Here is a 14,176-nt window from a genome sequence, read left to right on the forward strand (position 1 = left end):
ATCATACTGATTTTATCATATATGTATATTTCAGATTTCTTTTGCCAAAAAAAATATTGTTTAGACCTAGAGATGCAAGACAATAATACATCCACACATTTAATCTCACAGTTATATCTTTTTAACCCAAATAATGAAGAATCACACGGCTACCTTACTCCTTCCACACATTCCTAATCCTCTTTTTGAGCCGCAAGACAACTACCACATACACTAATCAGATTTTATAGTATATATATGTGGAGAGAGAGGCAAGTATAGTTCAGACAGTAACATACTAACCGTATACACAACGGTATTATATTGGTAACATATCAAAGCTCTCTATATGTCTCTGAAGAAAAGATCTTGCTCGAGGCTTAGACTCACCGATTTGATGGAGAAGTGGAGGAAGTGTAAGAAAGGACACTTCGCTGTGTATACCAGAGAAGGCAGGAGGTTTGTTTTACCCTTGGATTATCTCAAACATCCAATCTTTCAGGTCTTATTGGAGATGGCAGAGGAAGAGTTTGGCTCCACTATTTGTGGCCCTTTACAGGTTCCTTGCGACGGAGGTTTGATGGATCACATCCTCATGTTGTTGAGGAACAAGAGTTTGTCTGACCATGATGATGATGGTGGTGATGATGGTGTGAAGAAGACGATGAACCAGGATGTGTCCCCCATGAGCACGTCGTGCAAGGGAGCTTCATCGGTTTCATATTTCTTCCCTCTCTTTCGTTGCAACGCAGCCCATGATCAGAGCAAGCTCCAGTCTCTAGTTTTTTAACAGTTTATGGTTGTGGAGAGCGCTTTTTATACACAAAAATCTTTTCTGTTTGTATATAAATAGAAACAGAGATTCTCTATAAACCTTCAGTTTGTATATCATTATTCATTTTTGACAGAGATATATGTGGAAGAAGTAACTTAACATTTAAACCAAACAAACGGGTTAACATACCGTGAAGTGCGAGATAAGGATGGTGACAGAGCCTCCTGCTAGAGTTTTGAAGTTGTGAGCTTTGTAAGTTCTCTTCTTAAAATCTTGCCCGAAGGATTTTTGGGGATTGAAGCCAAAAATGTGACTTTGCGAATCTTCTTGTACGGTGATACCTATGTAACCCAACCAGAATTCCGGTTAAACCTAAATACCTAATGAACCACTGTCATATTAGTCAGAAAACATGAACTGCATTGTTAAAAAAAACCTGTTTTGCGACAAATCCCATGATTTCGCTCTCGGATAAGTTACTTCCAACTTTTCTTACGATATATGCCATTGGATATTGCCCAGCTTTCATGTCAGGGATGCTTCAAAAAACCATAAGAAAGAAAAGTAAAAGCTTCAGCAATTAGCAAAAAGGATCGTTAAAGAGAAGAATTTGCTTGATGGGTCAATGTTAAAAGCAAGACTTACGGTATTACTGCTGCATCAGCAATCTCTGGATGAGCAAGCAACAATGCCTCTAGTTCAGCTGGAGCAACCTAACAAACATTTCACCATTACCAAAACCCCCAACTTTACTCAGATGATCCATGCATTAAGAAAGATCAACTAAAGTTGATTGGTTACATTTTATTTATTTACCTGATAACCATTGCATTTGATGAGCTCCTTTAATCTATCAACAACAAAGACAAACCCATCACCGTCAATGTAACACAAATCTCCAGTTTTCAACCATCCTTCTGAATCAATGGTAGAAGCAGTAGCTTCTTTATTCTTGAAATAACCTATAAACAACTCAACAAGTTTGAGACAACACCAATAACAAAAAAAAAAAACATATTTCACAGGCATATGAACTAAAGATCAAGAATCAAACACCTTTCATCACAGTAGGACTTCGAATCCACAGCTCACCCGTTTGATTCACACCCAAAACCCGACCCGTATCCGGATCCACAATCTTACCTTCCACATTCGGAGCCAGTAAGCCAGAAGCTCCATACCTCTTAGTCTCCTCTTTATTAAACATAGAAGCAGCTATAGCCGTTGACTCAGTCAAACCATACCCTTGTAGGATCTTAACCTTGGGATAATTCTCAACGAACTTCTCCGTCACCTCTCTACTCAACGGAGCTCCTCCAGCCACCACAGTGTGCAACGAGCTCAGATCATACTTGGAATTAATCTCATTTGCTCCGTTAACCATAGCTACTACAATCGGCGGTACAAGAGAAAGGTACGAAGAACGATGAGTCTCCACCGCCGAGAGAAGCTTAGCCATGTCGAATTTAGGAAGAACAACGATTGTCCATCCTAACGCGATTAGCCCCGTCGCGAAACCACCGAATCCGAAGATGTGACACATTGGGATTGTGCAAATGGTTCGCTGCTCTAAACCGAACCGGGCCCGGTATGCTTGTACCAATGCGATTAGGTTACGGTGACTCAGCATTACTCCTTTACTCGTCCCCGTCGTACCTGATGAGTATAACAGAGCCGCCGTGTCGTCCTGGTTGACTCGTTGCTTAACTCGTGACTCACTCGGTTCTGTTTCAATCATCGTCTCTAACCTCCCGACTAGTTTCACGCGGTCACCGTAACTTTGCGAAGGAACGTGGTAGTCGTCCATGAGAACCACCGGGAGATTAAAATTCGACGCGGCGGCGAGTTTGGAGACGAGTTTGCATGTGGTGAAGGCGAGAACAGGACGCGAATCGCCTATCTGTTTGGAGATTTCGTCGGACGTGTTGATCGGATTAGCGGTGGTTATGATTGCGCCGAGTGACATTACGGAGAGGGAGACGATCGGGAAGAGGATTGAGTTTGGAGAGAGTATAATGACGACATTTCCTTTGCGTACACCTAATGCGTAAAGACAACCCGCGACTCTTTCGACACCGAGCCAGAGCTCAGGGAAGCTTAGTCGACGACCGGTTACGGCGTCGACGAATACGGTTTTGCCGCGATGAGGCTGTGATGCAATGAAAGACGTGACGTCGAGAAATTGGTTTGGCGGGAGAGCCATTGGCTCACGTTTGCTGTAGAATATCGATGTTGATTCGCAGAAACCGCTTTTTCGATCTACCGCCAGAGTTCTCGATTCGATTTCGCTGCCGTCGCCGTCGACGCCGTGCTTAACCGCCATGTTAAAGGACTTTGGTTGTATCGAAAGCCTCTCGGTGATTGGTCGTTAGAGATTGGTAATTACGTCGTTTCTGATTTAAGTTTTATGACGTGGACTATATTATAAAAAAGCCCACTATACTTTGAGTCTTTGATCCATTACGCCTTTGGGCCTAATGCAAACTAATTATATCTGTCCTTGGAAATTATTCAACACTATACATATGTATACAGAAAAATATATACAATGATTACAGATTTACAGTTTTCTCTCTTATTGAAAAACAATACCATCAATAAAATTAAGAAAGTCTAGCAAATTTATCCTTTCAAAGTTTGGAAGTTGATAGTTTGATTAGATCTTTGCGAAGTGTTTTGCCGGATGCAGTCTTTGGTATGGAACTTATGAATGCAACCTTTCTTATTTTCTTATACGGTGCCACCTGCTCATCAAATTATTTACCACCCAAAAATAGTTTAACTTTTAAGTAAAACAATATATGATAAAGAAGATGTTGTACGTTTTGTGATTATAGAAGTACCTGATTAGAGATGAAGTCAATAACTTCTTTTTCGGAGAGATTGCTCTCGGGCTTTCGGGCTACATAAGCCATCGGATATTGTCCGGCTTCTCTATCCGGAAACCTGTACAATGCACAAAAGAAACAAACTACATGTTTTTCGATATTTGAATGGCAAAAATCATGGTGTTTTAGTTGTTAAATATTTTACGGAATAACAGCAGCATCAAGAATGTGTGGATGAGCGATCAAAAGAGCCTCTAGTTCAGCTGGAGGCACCTGCTTATCATATATTAACCATTAGATTTTCATTTTTAAGAAAATTTACACTATTAGTAAACATAACGATGATGAACCTGATAGCCTTTGTATTTGATCAATTCTTTCAGTCGATCCACAACAAATAGAAACCCATCTTCATCGATATAGCAGAGATCTCCAGTTTTAGCCATCCTTCTAGATTAATAGTTTCATTTGTAGCTTCTTCATTTCCGAAATAACCTTTAAAGCATATAAATGTTAGTTTAATTCAAAACTATGTCTTTGCCATGCAAAAAATTGTTTTCGTTTTGTCCCAAGACAGATTTAAGAGTGTTTCTTTTGTTATTCAATAGTATTGAGTTCACTTAAATAAGTTTCATTTAATTTGCAAATGAACTGAAGCCATTCTTCGGTTAGGGTGTCCACGTTACGAATACTAATCATATCGATGTATACAAAACTCAATTACTCACACCAAATCCAAAACCCATTTTACTGCTTAAAAACTTGATCATAATATTTGTTTTATAAATAATTTCCCAATAATAAAATGTCTATTTCAAATAATCTAATTATTGCCAAATATTTAGCGTTTATTAGTGTTTGTTTACCTTTAGAAATAGAAGGACCCTTGAGCCAGAGCTCACCGGGTTGGTTCACACCCATGACCCGACCCGTATCCGGATCCACAATCCTCGCTTCAATACCGGACGACAACAACCCAACCGCACCGTATTTCAGACTCTCCTCCACAGATTCCGTCGAAGCTCCTGAACCGTGCGACTCAGTCAACGCATATCCTTGAAAAATATTAACCGTTGGATATTTCTCTAGGAAGCTATCCATAACCTCCTTGCTCAACGGTGCTCCACCACACCTAACCTTTCTCAGGGAGGTCAAATCGTACTTGGCCTTGAGCTGATCTGCACCGTTAATCATAGCTACCAAAACCGGTGGAGCCAAACTCAGAATCGTGGCTTTGTACTTCTCCACCGCTTGCATCATATCGTCGAGCCCGAATCTCCGGAGAATCACCACCGTTGAACCCGATGCTACGGAGCCCATTGCGAACGCCAATAACCCGAAGGAGTGGAACATCGGCACGGTACATACGAATATCTCGTCTCGTTTCCATTTATCGTCGATGTATTTCGCAACGTAAGCTGTTAAATTCCGGTGAGACGAGATCACTCCTTTGCTCGTCCCTGTGGTTCCCGACGAGTAAAGCATCATCGCCGTGTCGTCCTGGTTGACTCGGTCTCTGACTCGTTGACCACTCGTTTCTTTCTTCATCATCTCGCTCAAAATCCCAACGACTCTGACTCCACTAGTGAGCTCCACTCGCTTCTCGTCTTCTTCGTCGGTGAGGACGACGGAGATTGCGGCTGCGAGTTTGGGTGCCAGCTGGCTCGTGGTGAAGACGAGAGTTGGATTACTTTGGGCGATCTGTTTGGAGATTTCGCCGGAGGTGTTGAGAGTGTTGGCGGTGGTGACGACGGCGCCGAGAGACATGACGGAGAGGCAAACGACGGGAATGTAGATTGAATTTGGAGAGAGGATGAGGACGACGTCGCCTCTTCGTATTCCGACTTCATGATATAGACAGTCAGCGACGCGATCAACGACTCTCCAGAGATCGGAGAAGGTTAAGCGGTGGCCCGTGGAGGCGTCGATGAAGGCGGTGGTGCCGCGTTGCGGTTGAGATGATATGAAAGTTGTGACGTCAAGCGACGGATTTGGCGGGAGACATAATGGGTTTCGCTTGCTATAGAATGTAGAGTTTGATTTGCAGAAACCGCTTCTAGGATCAACAATGAGATCTCTCTCAGGATACGCCATATTTCTTAATATGAAGCTCTTCTCTAAGTACAACTTCTCTAAACGATTAGTCTGTAATATGAATATGAAATATTAATATACCATACTATCTACAACATGTGTCGGATTATTAAATGATGTAGATAATATGATAGTTGATGTGGCCGACACAAAACAATAAGAATTGTGATGAGAAACACAAAATAATAATACAAAACATAAAGAACTTTTCATTGTAAGAATATTTTATCACAAGTTTGGTGAAGTCACGTGGTTCTCGTTCCTGAGAACTACCGGGAGATTCGATTTGACCGTCGCCGCCGTGCCTAACCCCTATGTTTTGTTTTGTTGGCTTCTATGTTCAGTTTGATGACGTGAGATTTTTTATTTGGGTAACCAGTGACCCATAACCAGGATTAGGTAACCTCAAAGCCCACTTCACTTGCCATATTGTCCTTGGGTCTAGCCACACACCAAATTTATCTTCTTGTTGCTCAAATCCAAACCAATTCCGATCGTCCATCCCTCTTTCTTTCTTTTTCTTCGGTTAAAAACTTAAAATGTTGAATTTCGGATTATTGATCTTGTAATAAGTCATAACACACACATTTGTTATATTATCTTTCTATTCACTTTTGGATATTATAATTTTGATAAGATATAAACTCGTGTTATCAGCAAATTGTCTACTACATATTTGATACTAGTGTCTTTAATTAAAATTATTCAGCATTATAGATATATTACAAATCTCTCTTTATTGAAATAAAAACGAGATTATTGAAAGAGAACATACATCCCAGTTATTTCAACTACAAGTAAAAGTGAGAATCTAGCAAATAAGATCCTTTCAAAGTTTAGAAGTAGCCAATTTGATTAGATCCTTGCGAAGCGTCTTACCGGATGCAGTTTTTGGTATGGAGTTTATAAATGAGACCTTTCTTATCTTCTTATATGGTGCTACCTGCTCAAAATTTTAGTAATCTTTTGAAACCAACTATCATAAAACTAATTTACCACCTAAAAACATTATAACAAGGTAAAGAAGAGAAGGTGTTGTTTTGTGATTTTAAAAGCACACCTGCTTAGAGATGAAGTCAATGACTTGTTTCTCAGAGAGATTGCTCTCGTGTTTTCGAACCACGTAAGCCATTGGATATTGTCCTGCTTCTTTGTCCGGAAAACTTTGCAGTACGTACACAAAAGCATACATACATGAACATGTTGTGTTTTACGTTTATAAGGCAAAAATCATGGCGTTTAAATTGGAGGAAAAAAAAAAGTTATGAAATATTTTACGGAATAACGGCGGCATCGAGAATGTCCGGATGAGTAATCAGAAGAGCTTCTAGTTCAGCTGGAGGCACCTGTTTATCAATTACTTATCGTTAGATCTTTATAATTTTAAAATTTCACTGTTTGTGAAAGAATGAAGATAGATGTTTATGAACCTGATAGCCTTTGTATTTTATCAGTTCTTTCAATCGATCCACAACAAAAAGAAACCCATCTTCATCGATGTAGCAAAGATCTCCAGTTTTTAGCCATCCCTCTAAATTAATGGTTTCATTTGTAGCTTCTTGGTTTTTAAAATAACCTTCATTTTACGTTTGTCAATTAATAAAGCTTACGTAACAAGGTATATACACAAACAAATCGGGATCTTTCACGTCGTCATTTTCCATTATATGGAGCTACCTAACTTTTTGAACTCGTACAAAAATGAAAATTCACTTATTCACACTAGTCCAAAAACCATATGCAAAATCCATCACTAGAAAAAACTTGGAAATCAAATACGAGTTCTTGCTATATTTGTTTCACAAAAAGTTATAAACTTGATCTCAATAACAATTTAATTTATCTTTATCTTATACATTGATTTGAAATGGTTAAGTTTTTGCCTTTGACCAAAAAAATGATCAAGTTATTACTTCTATCGCAAGCAAAGCAAAAACTATCTAGTGATTTTACCTTTAGAAATAGAAGGGCCCTTGAGCCAGAGCTCTCCCGTTTGGTTAATTCCCATGAACCGACCCGTATTCGGATCCACGATCCTCGCCTCCACATCAGACGTCAACGTCCCCGCCGTGCCATATCTCCGGCTCTCCTCCGCTGAATTCGTGAAAGCCCCTCCGCCGTTGGATTCCGTCAAAGCATACCCCTGCAGTATATCAACCGTCGGATATTTCTCTAGAAACCCTTCCGTCACCTCCTTGCTCAACGGCGCTCCACCACACCTCACCGTTTTCAGTGAGCTCAGATCGTACTTAGCCTTGATCAGATCTGCGTCGTTAATCATAGCTACCAAAACAGGTGGCGCCAAAGCCAGAGCTGTGGCTCGGTGCTTCTCCACCGCATCCATCATATCGTGGAGCTGAAATCTCCGGAGGATCACCACCGTTGAACCCAATGCTACGGTGCCCATAGCGAAGGTCAATAAACCGTAGGTGTGGAACATCGGGACGGTACAGATGAAAATATCGTCTCGTTTCAAATTATCCGATATGAATCTAGCCACGTGAGCTGTTAAATTCCGGTGAGACGAGATCACTCCTTTGCTCGGTCCCGTGGTTCCCGACGAGTAAAGCATCATCGCCGTGTCGTCCTGGTTGACTCGGTCCCTGACTCGTTGCCCACTCGGTTCTTTCTTCACCATCTCGCTTAAAATCCCAACGACTCTGATTGCGCTAGTGAGCTCCTGGTAAACTTCGTCGTCGGTGAGAACGACGGAGATAGCGACGGGGAGTTTTGGTGCCAGCTGGCGCGTAGTGAAGACGAGAGTTGGATTACTGTCGGCAATCTGTTTGGAGATTTCACCGGAAGTATTGAGAGTGTTGGCGGTGGTGAAAACGGCGCCGAGAGACATGACGGAGAGGCAAACAACGGGAATGAAGATGGAGTTTGGAGAAAGGATGAGGACGACGTCGCCTCTTCGTATTCCGACTTCATGATATAGACAGTCGGCGACGCGATCGACGGCTCTCCAGAGATCGGAGAAGGTTAAGCACTGGCCTGTGGCAGCGTCGATAAAGGCGGTTTTGCCACGGTGTGGCTGAGAGGAGATGAATGTGGTGACGTCACGCGAAAGATTTGGCGGGAGACTTAATGGTTGGCGCTTGCTATAGAATGTAGAGTTTGATTTGCAGAAACCACTTCTAGGATCAACAATGAGAGATCTCTCAGGATACGCCATTTTTTCTCTATACGAGTACAACAGATCCAGAGGATGAATTTAAAGAGTGGTTAATACAAATTTATTTTTGTTTCTTTTCCCGAAGAGTGCTAAAATGCATGTCGAGTAGATAAAGAGTCGTTTATTTTGATGAAAACAGCTATCACTGAAAACTTCACATAGTAATGAAAACGATAAACCCTTTTACCCGGAAAATTAAATAGCTATCAATCAAAACCACGATATAAAATTCGCAAGTAATGCCAAAAAAAGGAAGAGATAGACGTCGAATTTCGACTCACGACACAGTGCAGCTTTGTGAAGACTTAGCCCAAATTGGAATTGTTAGCACATATCAAAACTAGTCTAAAAACTACTTTAAATGAAATATTGGTGAGTTTTCACATATCAAAACTACTCTAAAATTACTTTAAATGATATATTGGTGGGTTTTCTAAAACTCGTTGATAAATTTTACTTTTTGTTTTTGTTATGTTTCACAAGAAATACCATTTTCATATAAAATAGTAAAGTTAAAAAATATTGAACCTTTTTTCACAATAAACAAAACTCAAGTTATAATTACTGCCATAATCAATCTGAGTTAGAACTTAGGATAATTTGACCAATTTGATCAGAAACATGTTTTGAACATATACTCTATTACATAAACCATATAGTGGCCATTTATGTGTGTAATCTTCTGTGTTTTGGGACCACATGGTCATATTTCAACATGGATGCATAGTATCAGATTTTTCTACAGGTCTACAGCACAAACAATAAATAATACATGGAGATTGACTCTCATAATAATTTCAAAGCTTGGAGTTGGAAGTTGCTATCTTGATGAGATCTTTGCGTAGAATCTTGCCTGAAGGGTTCTTTGGTATTGAAGATACGAAAGCAACTTTTCGTATCCTCTTGTATGGTGCTACTTGTTTCGCTACAAACTCCATTATTGTCTTCTCTGATAAGCTGCTCCCAGTTTTCCTTACGACGTATGCCATTGGAAATTGCCCCACTTCTTTGTCCGGAAACCTGCAAATCACCAAAACATTAAAAACTCATAGACTGTTTCTGATACAAAAACGAGTGAGTGTTGTAGTGACTTACGGGATCACTGCAGCATCAGTGATTTCAGGATGAGTAAGCAACAAAGCCTCTAGCTCAGCTGGAGCAACCTATACAATAATCACCAAAATAAGTTTAGTTTAGCACAAATTCATCTCATTGCTATAGATAGAGCCAATGCTTCTCTAAAGTCAGTAAGATAAAGAATGATGTTCAAATATACTCCATCTCCATCCCGAAAAGCTTATCATACACACACAATCATCATATCAAGACTCAGAGATTACTTATTAGTTCAAAGGAACGAAGGAGGTCAGGTTTCTAGCAGTTTAGCCAAACAAACTCACTACTAAATAAAAAGGATGACATGATCCATCAGCATATCACTACAGGCAGACTCTATCATCAGTTCACAAAAGACGATTTTTGACTCATCAGCATTTTCTAATGCTTCAAAAGGACTATAAATCTATAGCATCAACATCGACCATGCTCAAAATTTGTGTTCTATATATCACCTGATAACCCTTGTACTTGATCAGTTCCTTTAACCGATCAACCACGAATATGAATCCATCTTCATCGATATAGCAAAGATCTCCAGTTCTTAACCATCCTTCAGAATCAAGAGTCGAACTCGTAGCTTCCTCATTGCTGAAATAACCTGCCAAGAACAACCAAAATTGCCATGGTAAGAAAAAATCCTACATTGATGATTTCTGTAATCAAAAACGATTCTCAAATCAATGTACCTTTCATTATGGAAGGACCCTTGAGCCAAAGCTCACCGGTTTGTTTCGGTCCAAGAATCTGACCAGTAACCGGATCAACAATCCTCCCTTCCATACTTGCCGACAATTTCCCAGCGGTACCGTATCTCCGACTTTCCTCAACAGTATCCGTAGAAGCTCCTATACCCGTTGACTCAGTCAACCCATAACCTTGTAAAATCTTAACCGTCGGATACTTCTCCGCGAATCCTTCAGTCACTTCCTTACTCAACGGAGCTCCGCCGCATAAAACAGTATGCATAGAGCTCAAATCATACTTAGCCTTAATCTGATCTGCACCGTTAACCATCGCCACAAGAATCGGAGGCACGAGAGGCAAAGACGTGGCTTGATACTTGCCAATCGCTGACATCATCTCGTGCATCTCGAATTTAGAGAGAACGATGATCGTAGATCCGTAAGCGAGTAATCCAGTAGCGAACGCAGCTAAACCGTAGATGTGAAACATAGGAACAGTGCAGATGAATCGTTGCTCTCCATCATCAGATCCAAATCGATTCACGATGGTTTGAACCATCGCGATTAAGTTACGGTGAGACGAGATCACTCCTTTGCTCATTCCCGTGGTTCCTGAAGAGTAAAGCAAAGTCGCCGTATCATCCTGGTCAACTCGCTCCTTGACTCGGTTCCCACTCGGTTCCTTCTTCATCATCTCCACCAATCTTCTCACATCACCCACTGAGTCAACTCGTTCCTCGTCCATAAGCACGATCGGGAGCTTCTTTGCGGCGGCGGAGATTTTCGGGAGAAGCTGCGATGTGGTGAAGGCGAGGACTGGATTTGAATCCTTAATCTGTTTAGCGATCTCGTTTGAAGTGTTGAGTGGATTCGTGGTGGTGATGATTGCGCCTAGTGACATGACGGAGAGACAAACGACGGGGAATAAAATTGAGTTTGGGGAGAGGAGGAGGACGACGTGGCCTTTGCGAATCCCTATCTCGGAGAGACAATCGGCGACGGATTCCACGGCACGCCATAGCTCGGTGAAGGTGAGGTTTTGACCTGTGGAAGCGTCGATGAAGGCGATACGGCCACGATGAGCTTGTGAAGAAATGAAAGTAGTGACGTCGAGTGATGGATTTGGCGGGAGTGGGATTGGTGTTCGTTTGCTGTAGAATGTTGAGTTTGAGTTGCAGAAACCACTTCGAGAATTCACTGAAGCCATGGATTTTGTTTCTATGTAACTTGACACTACAGTGGAAATTTAATTTATGGTTGAGAAGGAGGTTTGACTTTTTATAATAAGAAAAGTCTAAAGCAGCCGAAGAACACGTTGGCGTTCTTGTTCCGCGATATTTCCAATTCTCCAGGTCGTTGTTAGCGGCACGTGAAGAATATGTTTTTTCAATTAACGAATTGAAAATGACGTGGTGGAGCCCTTTTAGATTATAATGGGCCTTTAGTTAAAAGCCCAAAGAGCCGAATCGATATTCACACACGCTTGAACTGAATCACCCGGGTAGGATTGCTATACTGGGAGAAGAGCAAGCGCTTGCCTGACTGAAATGTGAAGCCGGAAGGTAGGGTTCCGGTGAACCTCTCTCTCTTTGTCTCTCTGTAATTGAGCATGTTAGGGATATGTTTCTAGAATTCGGGTGATTACTACTTACCTTGGATTTATGAATCAATTTGATAATAAGAGGAACTGATCAGGATCAGAGGCAATTTATCTTTGTTTCTCATACATTTTGATCAAAGAAGTAATGCGACTTGGTTTAAAAATTTGAGTTGTAGTTGTAATTGAATAATTGCCAAAGCTATCACACAGTTTTTATCTTCCCATGAACTCCTTGTGAATGCTTATATTTAGTTTACTAATGAGTTTAGGTTCTTGATCATGCACATTGCACAGAGATGGTGGTAAGACTCTGTTCGTTTTTTTTTGTTCCTCTGTTTCGTAATTTGAAGGTTTGGTTTCTGTTTCTTCCTCCTTCTTGGCTAAATTGTGTTATTGCCCTTCTCTTAGAGATTATCACTAGGTAATGTCTGTATTTCCACTGGTGTGTCTTTTTGTTTTATAACATTCACTTTTTGAGCAATAATAAACAATGGATGAGAAACTGTGAGGAGATTCTGACCAAAATTTTCTGTCGAAATAAAGAGACTGTGAGGAAATTACTTTTAATACGTGTATTTGACTTTGTAGGACGATAATATTTCTGTATTTGCTTATAATTCTAATTTTTACAGGTATATATCTGTTTGATGTCTTCCAGAAGTGGTATCCGTATCAAACCGGAGATGTTTTAGCTGTAAGAATATTAAGAAGTGAAACTCTGGTCTGAATCAGTCGCCGGAAAATACACTCCAACTCGATCTCAAGCTCCTCAACAGTGATCTCTGCAGCCTCCAACCTTGTACTTGCGCTCCGCATCGCTACTTCGTCCCACGCATCATCAAAGCAGCAAAACTGCATCGTAAAGATAGAAGAAAATGACCCTATGCTCGGTTTTCTCTCGAGCCAAGGAACACATACGAGTGAGAACAGAGACTCAACCATAGTCACAACGGCTCTTCTCACTTCTTTCAAAACCTCAGCAACAAACAGAAGGTTCTGCTCTATGCTCTGCATCTCCATCATCCCTCTCCCTCCTCCTTCAATACTCTTTAGACTATTTAAACACTTGAGCGTTTCCTTCTTGAGCTTGTTCCTATACCGATTATACGCTGCAACCTTTTCACTAAGGTTTGATCCATTACAGCGCAGAGTCAGTTGAAGATCTTGCAGGCCATGTCTCACGAGTGCCATGACATCTTTCGACACATTACAGACATCTAACATTATTAGTGAAGCTTCAGAGACTTGCTCGATCCAGTTCTCTTTCCCTTGTTGGCACAGAGACTCTCTTGCTTCTGGACAGTGATCGAGAAGATAGTTTGCGCAGTCTTGTAGTTCTCTCAAACCTTCCAAGTCCAGTAGCGCCATTCGGTTGAAACCTCAAAAGGGTATTGCTTGATGAGAACTTGATGAGAGATTTGTGATTAGGGTTTAGTGAAATCTTAGGGTTACGTCCATAAATAGGGATTGTTTGAATTGGAGTTGAAGATGGATCTGAGAAGAATGAGGAAAGTACGAAGAAGGAACCCTGAGGTTAGTTTTTTCCTTTTCTTTGCGAGGTGTTTTTTTTTTGTACATAAGTGAAGACATTAGTGTTGGAGACAGGTCATTTAGTTTTCAAATTCAAACTAGTTGAAGTTAGTGGTATTTAGGAACCTTCCGTTTATGTAAGTGGCACTAGATTAGGCTACATTATGGATTTGCTTCGATATTATTGTCTACATAACAAAACAAAATACAATTTTAATTTAAATTATAATCGGATACCTTTATCAGAAACCATGCATGAACCAAGCCAGCCAGTGTTTGTAATTATCTGAATAAAACGGAAGAATTATTTATTTATATCTGAAATGTTCCAGAATTTTGTTTTTGTATTGTTGGTTTAATAGTTTGTCGAATTCATCACCTTTTAAACACTAA

At 40.6% G+C, this 14,176-nt stretch overlaps 6 protein-coding genes and 2 long non-coding RNA genes across 13 annotated transcripts; 2 read left to right on the forward strand and 6 right to left on the reverse strand.

Annotated features, from left to right (window-relative positions):
* Positions 1 to 11: 11 nt before the first annotated feature.
* Positions 12 to 670, reverse strand: AT1G05557. The gene has a single exon (NR_138919.1). It is a non-coding gene; the product is annotated as an other RNA (long non-coding RNA).
* On the forward strand, positions 264 to 873 carry AT1G20470 (SAUR-like auxin-responsive protein family). Its single transcript, NM_101897.3, has one exon. It carries the CDS (start codon positions 329 to 331, stop codon positions 767 to 769), a length of 441 nt encoding a protein of 146 aa, NP_173471.2. The 5' UTR covers positions 264 to 328; the 3' UTR covers positions 770 to 873.
* On the reverse strand, positions 837 to 3,151 carry AT1G20480 (AMP-dependent synthetase and ligase family protein). Its single transcript, NM_101898.4, has 5 exons — positions 1,811 to 3,151; positions 1,571 to 1,716; positions 1,400 to 1,467; positions 1,191 to 1,293; positions 837 to 1,095 (listed from the first exon to the last, which is right to left on the reverse strand). Exons 1-5 carry the CDS (start codon positions 3,075 to 3,077, stop codon positions 982 to 984), a joined length of 1,698 nt encoding a protein of 565 aa, NP_173472.1. The 5' UTR covers positions 3,078 to 3,151; the 3' UTR covers positions 837 to 981.
* Positions 3,152 to 3,214: 63 nt separating this feature from the next.
* AT1G20490 (AMP-dependent synthetase and ligase family protein) lies at positions 3,215 to 5,896 on the reverse strand. Of its 2 annotated transcripts, NM_101899.4 has the most exons (4): positions 4,449 to 5,896; positions 3,933 to 4,077; positions 3,598 to 3,855; positions 3,215 to 3,498 (listed from the first exon to the last, which is right to left on the reverse strand). In NM_101899.4, exons 1-2 carry the CDS (start codon positions 5,674 to 5,676, stop codon positions 3,962 to 3,964), a joined length of 1,344 nt encoding a protein of 447 aa, NP_173473.2. In that variant the 5' UTR covers positions 5,677 to 5,896; the 3' UTR covers positions 3,215 to 3,498; positions 3,598 to 3,855; positions 3,933 to 3,961. The 2 variants fall into 2 exon arrangements, with proteins under 2 accessions (NP_173473.2, NP_001322801.1); NM_001332446.1 differs by having other exon boundaries at positions 3,598 to 4,077.
* A 609-nt stretch (positions 5,897 to 6,505) lies between these two features.
* AT1G20500 (AMP-dependent synthetase and ligase family protein) lies at positions 6,506 to 8,919 on the reverse strand (the record flags this gene model as incomplete). The annotated part of the gene is made up of 5 exons (NM_101900.5): positions 7,630 to 8,919; positions 7,107 to 7,252; positions 6,955 to 7,022; positions 6,737 to 6,839; positions 6,506 to 6,619 (listed from the first exon to the last, which is right to left on the reverse strand). Exons 1-5 carry the CDS (start codon positions 8,849 to 8,851, stop codon positions 6,506 to 6,508), a joined length of 1,653 nt encoding a protein of 550 aa, NP_173474.5. The 5' UTR covers positions 8,852 to 8,919.
* A 446-nt stretch (positions 8,920 to 9,365) lies between these two features.
* Positions 9,366 to 12,125, reverse strand: OPCL1 (OPC-8:0 CoA ligase1). Of its 3 annotated transcripts, NM_101901.4 has the most exons (4): positions 10,657 to 12,125; positions 10,423 to 10,568; positions 9,947 to 10,014; positions 9,379 to 9,871 (listed from the first exon to the last, which is right to left on the reverse strand). In NM_101901.4, exons 1-4 carry the CDS (start codon positions 11,858 to 11,860, stop codon positions 9,649 to 9,651), a joined length of 1,641 nt encoding a protein of 546 aa, NP_564115.1. In that variant the 5' UTR covers positions 11,861 to 12,125; the 3' UTR covers positions 9,379 to 9,648. The 3 variants fall into 3 exon arrangements, with proteins under 3 accessions (NP_001322647.1, NP_564115.1, NP_973872.1); NM_001332447.1 differs by having other exon boundaries at positions 9,366 to 9,871; positions 9,947 to 10,568; positions 10,657 to 12,002; NM_202143.1 differs by having other exon boundaries at positions 9,463 to 10,014; positions 10,657 to 11,873.
* Positions 12,126 to 12,131: 6 nt separating this feature from the next.
* AT1G20515 lies at positions 12,132 to 14,112 on the forward strand. Of its 3 annotated transcripts, NR_139769.1 has the most exons (3): positions 12,148 to 12,215; positions 12,886 to 13,246; positions 13,398 to 13,970. It is a non-coding gene; the product is annotated as an other RNA (long non-coding RNA). The 3 variants fall into 3 exon arrangements; NR_139768.1 differs by having other exon boundaries at positions 12,132 to 12,215; positions 12,886 to 14,112; NR_139770.1 differs by lacking the exon at positions 12,148 to 12,215 and having other exon boundaries at positions 12,836 to 13,246; positions 13,398 to 13,941.
* On the reverse strand, positions 12,926 to 13,621 carry AT1G20520 (DUF241 domain protein, putative (DUF241); the record flags this gene model as incomplete). The annotated part of the gene is made up of 1 exon (NM_101902.1): positions 12,926 to 13,621. One exon carries the CDS (start codon positions 13,619 to 13,621, stop codon positions 12,926 to 12,928), a length of 696 nt encoding a protein of 231 aa, NP_173476.1.
* Positions 14,113 to 14,176: the final 64 nt, after the last annotated feature.

Source organism: Arabidopsis thaliana (genome assembly GCF_000001735.4).
Source record: "Arabidopsis thaliana chromosome 1 sequence".
Classification (NCBI taxonomy): Eukaryota; Viridiplantae; Streptophyta; class Magnoliopsida; order Brassicales; family Brassicaceae; genus Arabidopsis; species Arabidopsis thaliana.

Bases quoted from the DNA above. Each gene is read 5' to 3' on its own strand.
- AT1G20470 (NM_101897.3), top strand. From the start codon at position 329: ATGTCTCTGAAGAAAAGATCTTGCTCGAGGCTTAGACTCACCGATTTG.
- AT1G20480 (NM_101898.4), bottom strand. From the start codon at position 3,077: ATGGCGGTTAAGCACGGCGTCGACGGCGACGGCAGCGAAATCGAATCG. The intron at 1,717-1,810 runs GTGTTTGATTCT...AGTTGTTTATAG, and splicing joins AAGTCCTACTGTGATGAAAG to GTTATTTCAAGAATAAAGAA. The intron at 1,468-1,570 runs GTAAATAAATAA...AATGTTTGTTAG, and splicing joins TCAAATGCAATGGTTATCAG to GTTGCTCCAGCTGAACTAGA.
- AT1G20490 (NM_101899.4), bottom strand. From the start codon at position 5,676: ATGGCGTATCCTGAGAGAGATCTCATTGTTGATCCTAGAAGCGGTTTC. The intron at 4,078-4,448 runs GTAAACAAACAC...TATGCTTTAAAG, and splicing joins GGGTCCTTCTATTTCTAAAG to GTTATTTCGGAAATGAAGAA.
- OPCL1 (NM_101901.4), bottom strand. From the start codon at position 11,860: ATGGCTTCAGTGAATTCTCGAAGTGGTTTCTGCAACTCAAACTCAACA. The intron at 10,569-10,656 runs GTACATTGATTT...TGTTCTTGGCAG, and splicing joins GGGTCCTTCCATAATGAAAG to GTTATTTCAGCAATGAGGAA. The intron at 10,015-10,422 runs GTGATATATAGA...ATTATTGTATAG, and splicing joins TCAAGTACAAGGGTTATCAG to GTTGCTCCAGCTGAGCTAGA.